This window comes from Simochromis diagramma, unplaced genomic scaffold (genome assembly GCF_900408965.1).
Source record: "Simochromis diagramma unplaced genomic scaffold, fSimDia1.1 OVJJ01000361.1, whole genome shotgun sequence".
NCBI lineage: Eukaryota > Metazoa > Chordata > Actinopteri > Cichliformes > Cichlidae > Simochromis > Simochromis diagramma.
In genome coordinates, this window is record NW_024386860.1 from 16,213,369 (window position 1) to 16,226,227 (window position 12,859).

The 12,859-nt window shown below is 40.7% G+C and overlaps 1 protein-coding gene across 11 annotated transcripts in view; it reads left to right on the forward strand.

The window, feature by feature from the left end:
- syngap1b (synaptic Ras GTPase activating protein 1b) overlaps window positions 1–12,859 on the forward strand; it is a 173,387-nt gene that overhangs the window by 124,870 nt on the left and 35,658 nt on the right. For 10 of the 11 annotated variants that reach the window (XM_040030787.1, XM_040030790.1, XM_040030784.1 and 7 more), the window contains 3 exons: window positions 2,775–2,896; window positions 10,255–10,408; window positions 10,750–10,848. In XM_040030787.1, the coding sequence (XP_039886721.1) occupies window positions 2,775–2,896; window positions 10,255–10,408; window positions 10,750–10,848 (375 nt within the window). The other variant, XM_040030795.1, reaches the window with a different exon arrangement.

Consider the following 12,859-nt stretch of genomic DNA (forward strand, 5'->3'; position numbering starts at 1 on the left):
AAGGCTCAGTTGGGCTTGATCAGAGTTTTTTTCTATTTCATCATTTTTTCATAGTGGCTGAGATGAGTGTTTGTTGTATCAATATTTCATCCTATGTGATGTGATAAGCAGTCCTGAGGGACAGGATAAATGCCATATTGGAAACACAAGATTCAAACAAAACTTTTCAGCAGTGACAAAAAAGGTCATTCTGATTTTTAACTCACACTTTGTTTAATGCAAGTCACTTGAAACCTGGAGGAAAAAAATCATTATTGCAGTTAAATCTAGCAGAACTGTTACTGTATCCCTTAAAAATAGGCACAAATTCTTATCAGTACAAATTCTGCTCATCAGAAGTGCAGCCAAGCACGTGACAGTCTTTCATTAAAGCTCTGGTAGTACTGCTTTACAGGAGGCTTTTGATCCCTGGCGTCAGTCTTGAAGGCCAGACCATTCTCTCTCCTGAACCATCAAATCCTGAACCTTTTTACTGTCACATTTAAACACACTGGTTAAGCATATTTAACTCAAGCCACATTTTTTTCCTAAACACTAATAACCAGCATCTGAAAGTGAAAGTAAAAAGCAAGTAAATCGAGTTGCAAATGGGACACAAGCCACAACCCTCTTCTGGTGTTCCACCACCACTCCAGCTTTCCGGCTTCCCCTCCAAACTTTGTTCCTCTTTAGAAGTGGATCATTACCTCTCTGCATCTACAATTACCCTGACCATCATGTCAAGGCACAGATGCCATGGGAGACCTTGTGTGCATCTCTGTGAAGCCAGCAGCATGTGACAGAATGGCAGTATAAGAATGCTTTCCCACGGCAACGTCTTACCTAAGGCAAAACATACTTAGCTTGGGGACAAGTGCCTGCTTAACAGATAATTCCAGTTTAGTTCAGTCTGTCTTGTTCTCTCTAAATGCTGCTGTGTTCCATGACTCCGTGGGTCATGCTGACTTTGAACTTGCCACATCTGTTCTAGAGATGCAGAAAATGTGGACTTATTACATTTATTGCTGCACAGGAAACTAACAAAACCGATAAATTGGGTAATTTAATATAATTTAGCATCAATCATCCCCAAGCTGTAACAAGTGTAAAATAGCATTAACGCTAAAGTGAGCATCAGAATAAATCTCCTGCTAAGACATCAGTCGCCATTTTGAGCATATTTTTCAACTCAGACAGAATTTCATTTCATGTTTGACAATTAGTGTTTTAAAAAATTAATAACTAATTACACACAGCTATTAAACATGCGCAGCAGCAAATGAGCTGGAACACTAAACGACACCAGTAACCTGGAATGAACCCAAAGCTGAGCCAGTAACAAAGTGCAGAACAGCAAACACGGCCACAGAAGCTAAAGCGCGGGCCTCCTCTTAGCTCTCTTTATTGTGCTTTATTGTGCTTTCGGGATTTTCTCTCACTCTTTGAATTAAAGACTTTCTACTTTTTGAGACTTAACGTGTCAGACGGAGCGGCTAATCAAATCAGATTTAGTCATGCAGACTATTAGGTTGGAACCAGCAGATGGAGCCAAGTCTTTAGTCACATCCTCAAGACAGGCTTCAAAGCCATATGACTCATGCCACATGACAAGGTGTCATTTCCCTCCAGTCATTCTCCCGCTGAGTAATGTCGTTATGCTGTAGGTATATAAATGATAGCACTTCAGGATGCACCTAAAAGCTGAATGGGCAAAGCGTCTTCAGGGGACAGTGGAAGAAAAAGCATGTAATGATATTTCATGCATATTTGGGGACATTTAAATTTACTATTACAGGAATGAGTGTAACGTTAACATCTGAGGTCTGCAAACACAGGGTGTGAAATCAGGAAGTCTACAAATGTTTTAAAAAGTGATATAATCGTCCAAGGTGACTTCATTCACTAGCTTGTTTGCGTTACCAACAGTCTCGACCAAAAACAGTTTATTTACAATATATGGTTTAAAAACAGAGAAAACATATATTTTGTTTTCAAAAGGTTTGAAACAGATTATTATTTGTAAAATGATTTTGCTGTTAGTTCTATGATGTCTTCATTTTCTTTAAGCTTAAGTAAAGTCCCATCTTTTTTTAGTTCTATGACCATCACATTGACAGGAAACTGCACACTCACACTCCTTGTAGACGAGATTCTGATCCTGGGTTCAGTATGCAGTTTGTTGATACAAAATCTGGTGGGTGGTGGTTTTTAAGTGTTATGCTGATATACAAAAAATGGAACCACTTCCAGCCAGAAAGACAAAAAATAATTGTAAATGAAATGTAAAATATGTACCGAACACTTATCAATGAACAATTCCTCGTTCCAGTTCTCTGATATTTGATTGTATCGTGCCAGGAAGCTCATTTAGGACAAACTGTGAGACTCTGCTGTTCTTATGGACTGAATGGTTCACCACTGCCCACCACAGGATCTGTTACAACATTGCAATTTTCTGTAGCAAGTTGATTCCTCGTTGATAATAAATGTACCTTGTGCTCTCCCCATCATGCATCGTGTCTTTCATTTGTGTTTGTCTCTCGATTTGATTTTGCCGTCACACAAATACATCTGTTATAAACCATGCTGACATGACGGAAATCATCCGCATTCATACCATACTTTCCTGTCCTATCCAACCACATCGACCTCTCATCACCGCTCAATCTCTCATCTTTTCCGATTCACGGCAACCACTTCTTTGTCTCTGTAACTTCGCGCCACACACTTCCTCCTCCCTCTCCCACTCCATCTGTCTGCCTTCGTCGTCGCTCTCCTCCTCCGCCACGCTCCAGAGTTTCCTCAGTAGAAGGTTGAAGGGCTCAATCAAGAGGGCCAAGAGTCAGCCCAAACTGGACCGAACTAGCAGTTTCCGCCACATGATCCTCCCCCGCTTCCGCAGTGCCGACCAAGACAGGTTAGTGAGTCAGCGTGTGTGAGCGTTTTCATGCGATGTTTGTGGACTGACAGGCTGTGTTTGGTCCTGCATTTTGCTGTTGCATTTACAGATGCATGAATTCTGTTTGTCTTTTTGGATGCCATCATGACATCACTATTTGTTTTTGTATCTACTTTTACATAATCAGTGATAGCACAGTTAGTGACCATGTTGCACACTGACTGAGAATCTCTGTCAGTCTGGCAAAAATGCACATTAGATTTTGGCTTAGAAAGGACGTGTGTTTACTAGAATCTCAAGATATATCATCTTAAATGCAAGATTATAGCATATTATTCTTTGGAAAATGTTGAGCACTGCATCTGTAGATCTGTCTCATCGTGCCTCTCAAACTGCCACAGAGAGAAAATATCAACTTGTGTGTCAAACTGAGCTTTCATGTCGACTGGTGACAAGATCTTAGTCTCTGGATGGTTGTGACTGATGAAAAAAGCTGTTCCAGAAGTACATTCTTACTAATAGCCAGCAGTGGGTGTCTCCTGTGGTTGCAAAAAAGTCTGGTTGTGTAGAAATCAAAGGGAAATGGCCCCTTTTGGTTCTGTGATCTTTGAAAAAGATGGGAAAAGCATGGTAAGTTTTAGGGCAGGGCTACCTTGTTATTGTCAAGTCACTACTGTATGAGCGTGCTACATCCCTCAGTTTCAGTCAAAACAGCAGTACTGAGTGGACAAGTCTGCAGTGTCCTAGCCTAAAGGCAGTGCATCAAAACCAAGTCTGCTTGTCAGTTTTCTTTTCAGCATTCATGAGGTTGTATCATGAGGTTGTATACCCTAAATGTTGCCACCATACCCAGTTTGTCAGCTCATAGTTCTGTTGTGACATCCTGAAGCTGCGGACAGAGAGCATTTGCTGCTAACGACTCACACAGGGTTTTTTGAAAACCTTTTTTAAACCATACAGCACAAAAGTCTCATCACACATCCGTGCTATACTTCACTCTCTGCCGCTTAATCCCCTAAAATAAATTCAATTTAAAGGGTCAGTGTTTTGGCTTACCAGAGCAGATCCAGTTGCTCAAAAGTTATTGGGTCTCTGTGGTTCCAAGGAGCGCTCTAGAAATAGGAGCCTGGTGTGAAAGCAATGCCACCTCTACCCACAGAGATGGCCTAGAAGGGGAGATTTTATTTATTTATTTATTTATTAGGGTCTATCTATATCAGCATGCTTCCATGGATTTCTATCTTTATCGTCTTTTATCTCATCTTTTGATTCTTTTCCATCTTGTCATCTCTGCCTCTATTAATCTTTTTATCTATCACTATCAGTAGCTCAGTCTCTGGCTTTCTATCTGTATCTTGGCATCAGCTTTCTCTGTGTATGGCCTAATCTCCGTCTCTGTAATCCTTTATATGTCTATTACAGTCCTAAGTTTATTTTACTCTCTCACTGCATTGTCGCTTGCACTCAGCACTCACTATTTCTCTGCTGAGCCGATGAAAAAACATCCCCCGCTTCACCATAGCAACCAGCAGACAGCCATATGGCGGCTGTACAGACCATAATGAGTCAGTGGGAGATTTGCTTAATTATACCTCCTCTGTATCATCTACATAGTTGCAGCAGTGCTGGAATTCTTCAGACACAGTAACACAGGAGTTGCATGACCGAAGTTCGAGTGCAAAAATCTTCAGATTTTTTTAGTTTGTCAAATATGAGAAACATAAATGAGGAACTGTGCAAGGTTTGGAGCCTAATTTCAAGCAGCCTGTAAACAGCAAGGATCCAAAGCATTTAGCTGAGGGCTGCAACCTATTTCTGTATTTTCATTAATGATAACCGCTGATAATTTCGTAGATTAAGCTCTGCTTTCTTCTCGGAGATGTCTAAGGTCCACTGTGACAGACATCTTCTAGCTTGTTTTGTCCAAAAGCAAAACAATATCCCAAAAACATTTCAGTGCCAACATAAAATGGAGACAAGCAGCATTTTTTTAACTGAAAAGCCTGATGTGCACAACTGAGTTGAGCAAAAATACTGTTCAGTATTCAGCAGGAACTATTCGAATGTTCTCAAAGATTGCACCCAGGACTCACCCTCCTCTCTTTTCTAGCAGCTGTGAATTTCATTGTCACATTTCTCCAGTTCTTGCTTACAGTATCATCTCCTCTTACTGTGCTGCAAGTTTTTAAAAACCAGCATCTGGTATTTTGTCAAGTGTTCCTCTGTTTTACATGTTTTTAAACTCCCCGTTTCATTAATGCCACCTTCTGGCAGTATTTAGTATCATTATCTAGTACCTGCCATCAATAAAAACAAGAGAAAATGCATCTACAAAACCATTTGATTTTAATTATGACAGACTCTTTGAATATTTAAAATCCATCCCCAGTGAACAGTAAATCGAAATACTTACAGAAAATGAATGACCATCTATGAACTGACTGATTCAGCATTCATTTGGTCCATTCACTTTTTCTGTATTCTTCCACTGGACAGTTAGACCCAGGGCAAACTTAAACTTCAAACGTGAAGGTCAGTTGTATAATCCAAACAGAGGGCAAGAGCACACTCAGGAGAGTGCTAACACCTTTGCAGAGCCAGGTGTCTGCCAAGGTGTGTTTCCACATGATTTATTCATTTGGGAAGCTTGTGGATGTCTATTATCCCCGGCTGACTTGAGAAGACTGAACGGACAAAAAAGTCAAGAGCGATGTGAAGTCGTGGTTGTTTGCCAAGGCCCTCGTGGCTGATCCATCGTCTTTCACAGCTCCTGGTTTGCTCTGAGTGTTTTCTGTCAGGGGTGCTGGTGAACATCTGCAGCTTTGTTCATTTGTATTCCTTTTTTTTTTTTTACGTTTGTTTATCCAAGGAGGGCTTGCCTTTTTTTTTTCAGCATGGATTGGATTTCATGCAGGCATAAATATGCATCTGAGCTCCCAAACAGGCTCTAAAAGCTGCAACAATGCACATATTTGCACATAATTTTCGTATTCTTCCCACTAATAAGCCAAACTTAACAGATCTTTCAGTCCATTCAGATTTTTCACCGTAAGTACCCCATAGGATTACTCTGTGTAGTCGCAGAGGGTACTCTGTCTTGCAGAAAAATAACGTTGTTTTTTTTGTTTGTTTGTTTGTTTTTCTTAAAGCTGTTTAATATATTTGAGGTTTCAAATTGTGGAGGTTTTCATCATTAGCGTATCTTTAGCCTAAATAATGTAATGAGATAGCTTTTTTGTCTGCCAAAGAATTATAAACACAAATGTATTCAACATCAAAAACAGGAAACAGAAAAGAAGTCTTTGCACTACCGAAGCCACACCCTGTAAACTTTTTTATTAGTAATATTCATGATGTAGCACAAGGGATGTCTCTTTGTTTCACACTAGAATATCGCAGTTCTTAAATAGCATGAAATTTTATCTCAAACATTGTACCTCCCAATGATTTAATCTAATATCTTTGGAGACATGCTGCCTTTTTCTGTAGAACTATCATTAAGTTCTCTGTTAAGATGCAATAGACGCTGACATGACCCCACATTACTTGTGCCAACATCTACCCTAAATGTTTTCAGAATTGTCTGTACATATATGCATGTAGATGCTACTCTGGGGTGGGTGCTGGTCTGACTGTGGATTCTGATCCAGCCCTGCGTAAAATACAAGGATTTTCTTTCAGTTTAAGTTTTAATGAAAGAAATGTTTCTAGAAAAGGACAAACACTTCTGTTGAAAGGTTGTTTTACAGTATTTTACAGTTTTTACCTATTACTGCATTTACTTAAGTACTTATTTATTACATATATATCAGGAGTGAGAAGCAAAATGTGCAATAACTGGTAAGTTTGTAGCTGATTTTGTAGTTGCAGTAGCATTAAGTGTTGTAAACCCTTGTCCAGACTCACCTATTTTTGTGTTTAAGCATGGACATCAGCACTGAGGAGAAGCAGTTACATGGCTCATCTGTAGCTTTAAGTTCAAATCAAAACTTGGCAAGACTGGACAGCAACATTTACAAAAATTATAAGAGCAGTCCTTTCAGTTTTTACTGTTTACACTATTTTTTTTAATAGTAGACCATCACAAAAAGCAGCTGCAGAGTAGTAGAACATTTTTTAACACAATATTACTGGACTGTTGTGATTACAGTCAACACAAGATAAGTGTTGTGTTATGAAAATTTGCATTTTTAAACTTAAACAAGAATAAATGCAGTTGTAGCATATGTAACAAGCCAAAACTCCACAGAATATCTGTGCAAACTTCACTGAGTTATGACTATATTTAACTGGCAAGTGCATAGAGTTACACACATTAGAAGACCCTGTAAAAATATGGCAGTTGCAATATGCTGATGCATCTTTAAATAGCAGTAATCAATGAAGCATCTAGTGTATGTCTATATAATGTCTGTAAAGAAGCACTTCTCTTTAGAATACTTGCCTTCCTGCTCTTAAGAATTAGAAAAATAAACCAATAAATACATATTAAATGTTGTTTCATAGAAATGGGAGGCTTACCTGGAAGAAAAAATAGAGCCGTTGCTTAGGCTTAAGTTTTATTGCTAATAAGTAATTATGAGTCAAACAACCCAGTTTGACTGTTAGCCTTCAGTTTGTATTTTGCCACTGTCTGTCTAACCTTATTGATCAACAATCATTTTGTTTCATGTTCAGTTTAATAAAAGACAAAAGCAGCAAATTCAGTGAAGTGGGTCTTGAGCTTAATTAGTATTTGAAATTGAGAAGTGGCTTCAGTTCAGTTGCTTTTCTTTGCAAAGTGGTTGTTGTCAGGTTTGTTCTCTTTTAGATCACTACAGCAAAGCTCAGCTCACCTTCCCAATGTCAGTATCCTTGTTCCTAGTCTTTCATCCCTGAGTTTTTTTTTCCAGGTGTGTAGTTCATCAGTTGTGATGCACTGACTATTTGCAAGGTGTCTGCATGCATGTGTGTGTGTGTTTCGTCTTTTATGTCTGTCCACTGAGACCTTGCATAGACCTCCTTTTTACCTCCATCACTCCTCCTCTCATCTCAATCCCTTCATCCATCCCGACCCTTGCGCTTCCTCCTTTCCCTTTCTCTTTCATTCCTCTAATCCATACTCTCACTTTCTTCCTCTCCAAAGGATCCACTGTTTACATAATCAACATGATTTCCACTGAGAGGTCTTCTCCCTCCATCCCTGAGGCCTCAGCCCTTTCTCTCTCAGTCTTTCCTTCTCTCACATCCTCTCCTGACCTCCCCCACTCTTTCTCTCGTCTCTTCTATGGTACCCTCAATCTGACTCATTCCTTTGGGTCTATTTTTATCTCTCCCTCACTCTCTATGTTTCTCTCCCCCTCAGTCCCGTACATGCAATCACTGCTCTGTTGTGGAACGTTATGATTGAACATAGACAAAAACAGTTTGAGCCCAAACAGGGGAGAAGCCAAGAACCGGACGCAGAGCGCAGGATATACAGCTTCTTTTCTATCTTTCCTTTTTCCTAATCTACCGTCCCCCTTTCTTCTCTGAAGGGCTTCATCACACCTGACCATCTGTCCTGGCTATCTGGTTAGACTCACTGTGCCATCGTGTGTTTGTTTCAGTGGCTGTGTGGCTGTTTCCTGAGTTGGTCTGTGATTTTACCTGCTTCTCTACATGTGTGTGTGGGTGGGAGTAGGTGATGATGAATGGGCTTTAGCACAGACCTCCTTTGCTTGTTAGTGTGGGCTGTGAGCACATGTGTGTCAGGATTAATGATTTATTAAGAATTGTTTAATTGGTTATTTAAAATGTTTTGGATAAATGCCATAAATGCAGCTGTAAAGAAAACCATTTAAGCTTGGTCGTGTGTAGTTGCTCACTTAAGCATCTATTTACAGCACTGTGCAAAAGTCTTGAGTCTTGCTTTTAAATTATTACCTTTTTGGGAATCACCTTGTTGGTGCAAAAATACAGTTTTATTTCTGTCAAACTGTGTTGGCATCTTTTAGAGGCTCAACTAAAGAAATGGTAAATGGCCTGTATTTGTATGGCTTTACACTACAGTCAGTCATTCACACACTGGTGATGGCAGCTACATTGTAGCCACAGCTGCCCTGGGGCGCACTGACAGAGGCGAGGCTGCCGAACACTGGCGCCACCGGGCCCTCTGACCACCACCAGTAGGCAACGGGTGAAGTGTCTTGCCCAAGGACACGATGACAGAGATGGTCCGAACCAGGGGCTCGAACCGGCAACCTTCCATTTACAAGACGAACTACCAACTCTTGGGAACAGATTATGTCCTTTTGAGACAGGCTGATAGTAACAAAGTGCCTAAATAAACAATTTAAAATTGTTGTTTTTTTGCTAGGTTAGCTGTTATGTGTAGGTGCCACAGTAGATCAGTGTTGAGAGGCGTATCAAAAATATCCTATTCTTATAATTATGCTGTGTAAGAAAAATGTTAAAGTGGCCACCTGTATATGTAAACCATAGCATGATGATATATATTTGATATATATTTGTAAATGATCTGCTGATAAGCAGTTGGGTGGGGCTGGTGCCTGTCCCAGCTATTAGTGGGGCAGAGGTGGGGTACATACCTGTCTCAGGGCTAGCACACAAATGGGCTCGCTCAGAAGGTAGAGCAAGTCCCCTACTAATCCCTGTCTGCTCCAGTCTCTGATGCATCCATCAGAATATGAATGTTAGACAGGAAGCACTTACATAGAATAAGTAATGTATGAATGGGAGAATGAGGCAAGTTGTACAAAAATGCTTTGGGTACTCAGTTATCTAACCAGCCTATCAGTAACCTGGCAAACATATATATGGGAGGAGGTTTAGAGAGAACCCACCCAGGTACAGGGAGACAATGCAAACTCCACACAGGAGGACCCCAGCTAGCCAGGACCACAGAAAAGGAGACCTTTCTGTGTGGAGTTTTCATGTTTGCATGGCTTCTTTTGGGGTACCCTGATTTCCTTCCACATACCAAGGACGTGTTAGGTTAATTTGTGATTCTAAATTGGCCACAGATGAGCGTGAATGATTGTCTGTCTCTGTGTGGTAGCCCTGCAACAGGCTGATGACCTGTACAGGGTGTGCGCCATCTCTCGTCCAATAACAGCTGGGATAAGCCCCAGTCCCCCTGTGACCCTGATAAATGATTAAGAGAATGGATGAATGTGTTGATAAGCTGCTTATTACCAGAATTATCAGTATGTTGTGCAGCACTCGTTTGGCTGTTTTTCAGTATGCAAGATAAAGATGAAAATGTGAAGCAACACATTTGGAGAATTAGCATACAAAAAGAAATCACCTGTAGTTCCTTGAACACTGAAGTCTAAGCGACCTTTAATAAAAGAGCCTCCTCACTCTCCTCACTCTCACGACTCTCGCTCTCCCAGGACCCGTTTGATGCAGAGCTTCAAAGAGTCCCACTCCCATGAGTCCCTGCTTTCTCCCAGCAGTGCCGCTGAGGCCCTGGACCTCACTCTGGACGAGGACGCTATCATCAAACCTGTGCACTCGAGCATCCTGGGACAGGAGTACTGCTTTGAGGTGAGAACTGAGCTGCTCAGCGGAGAGCCCACGGCACACTCGCACACAACCACAGAGTGTACAGAGCAGTAAATGACACTAAAACTGTTGTTTCCACCCTGACAAGTGAAAGTGATGTGCAATGCAAATAGGATTGCTTTTTTTCTTTTCTTTTTAAATGTGAAAATGAAAATAAGGACATTTAAATGAGCCTAAGTCCTCTCAGCTTTTCCATCACCTGTTCATTAGTGGAACATGACAGAGGTTGAGAGTGAATACAAGTCATTATTTTGGCGCTTTAGTTGCAGTCTCCATAGTGACTAATGGCTGTGGTTGTTGAATTTACCATTGGCTAACCTCAGGTGACTACGGCATCGGGAACCAAGTGCTTTGCGTGTCGCTCAGCTGCAGAGAGAGACAAATGGATCGAGAACCTGCAGAGAGCTGTCAAGCCCAACAAGGTGAGGGGAGAGAAAGGGATGCGGTAGAGGAAGAAAAAAGGATGATCCCTCTGTCTGTGTGTCTCTCTCTCTCCTCCCCGTCTCTCGTTGTTGTGTGTTTTCAATAAGAGCGCACCGCTTCATTTCTCTGTGTGAACTCCATCCTCGTGTCTGTGTGTGTCTGTGTTGAACAATTTAGTGGCTTCTACAAGCAAAATATTAAAGCTGCACAAGGTAATGTCGATGGTGGGAGGACCCAAAATGCTGTTTTGAAAAACCACAAATCAGGTAATGTGATAAGTAAATTGAACACAGCGGGTTGATGTTTACCTGCACAGCATGTCTGTGATACTTTGATAGGGAAGTAAAAGATTTAACGCTCGTGAGTCTAGGTCTTTTATTGTTGCTCTCTACAGACAATGGGCCTCATGCAAGAACCACAAGACAATTTGTGGCAGTAAAAATCTATGGGTAGTTTTTCTCAAGTGGTCCAGACTTGTTGTCAGAGCAAACCCCACTTGTTGGACCTGAAATCGGATTGTCTAATCATAAAATTATCATAAGTAAGACAGGCAACTTTCCCAAATTAATATTTGATTAAGACTATATCATTATTGCATCTATGGAGAACGTTGTCTACCTTTATTTTCCTTTGGAAAATATAAGCAGTGCAGGCAGACTTGCTAGTAAAAGTCAATTTTCGGGGCACTGGTCATGCTTAGTTGCTACAATGGATGGAGCCTCATATTTTACTGTGGATGCTGCACTTTATATATCTCCTCCTGATCTCAAAACATGTATTAACCACTACAGGACTGATTATGCTAATAATCATTTATTTTGTGAACCTGAAAAATTCAATTTAACTTTTATTTATATAGCGTCAAATCACAACAACAAGGCACTCTATATTGTAAGGTAAAACCCCCAACAATCAAATGACCCCCTATGAGCAAGCACTTGGCAACAGTGGGAATGAAAAACGTCCCTTTAAAAGGAAGAAACGTCCAGCAGAACTAGGCTCAGGGAGGAGCAGCCGTCTGTAAAGGAGGAAGACAGGACAACAGACACATTTATGAGGTTAAATCAAGCAATTTAATTAAATGCATGATGTTGTTTTAACATGAGGTTCATTTTCCATGTGCTTGTATCTGACACCAGTTTTTGCAGATGATATACTTGTATTTTTTAAACACTACAAGATGGTGTATTTTCATATGGAAAGTCGTTTCCAGTGTAGCTTTAAGGTACTATAATGTTATTTGCGTCTTCACATCTTAAAAAAGACTTATCGCCCTTCATGCTCGCTCCATATATAATTAATATCCTCATTTTAATCCAAATTCCATCGTAAAGTAAAACTCTCCCATATTTCCCCTCAGTGTTGTTAAAAGTGAGCAGACATGTGAGATACGCAGCTTAGATGGCAACCAGAGACTAAAGGGTTATTAAGCGAGACTGAGATGAAACATCACCAGAGTTGAACGCCTCGTCCAGATGCTGCGGCCGCAGGGGTCCTGGATGAGTCACGGAGCTCCAAGGACTCCAAACAGGCGCTTTCTCCAAAATCTCTCCTCCTACTCCCCCAAAACAACACGCACTCTTCTTCTCAGACCAGATGCACCATAAGCGATAAGACTAACTGCAGAGAGAAGGATTATCATTATTCTTTGTAATTTTCTAGAGTCTTTTAATTCCTTTTTTTGGCCGTGATTGCTTGGTTTTCAGGAAAAAAGTATTTATTCCACCTTAATTTAGCATTCCACTAGTCTTTTGGTAATACAATTGAAATATACTGGCAAAAGGGAATGTGTAACATAATATCAAGGTGGAGGACTTGAGCACATGCTGGCTCTGCTGCACTGTATGTGCACTAGCAAACTGAGCCACCAGATGCCCAGCACATTCAAACTCAGAGGTCTGGAATTAATTATGCCTTGTGTTTGGCGCTGGTTATCAAAGAGCATACAAATGGAGACGTTAGAGCTGTTGATCTTGATGATGCTCACGTATTTGGCCGTCTAAATTAGGA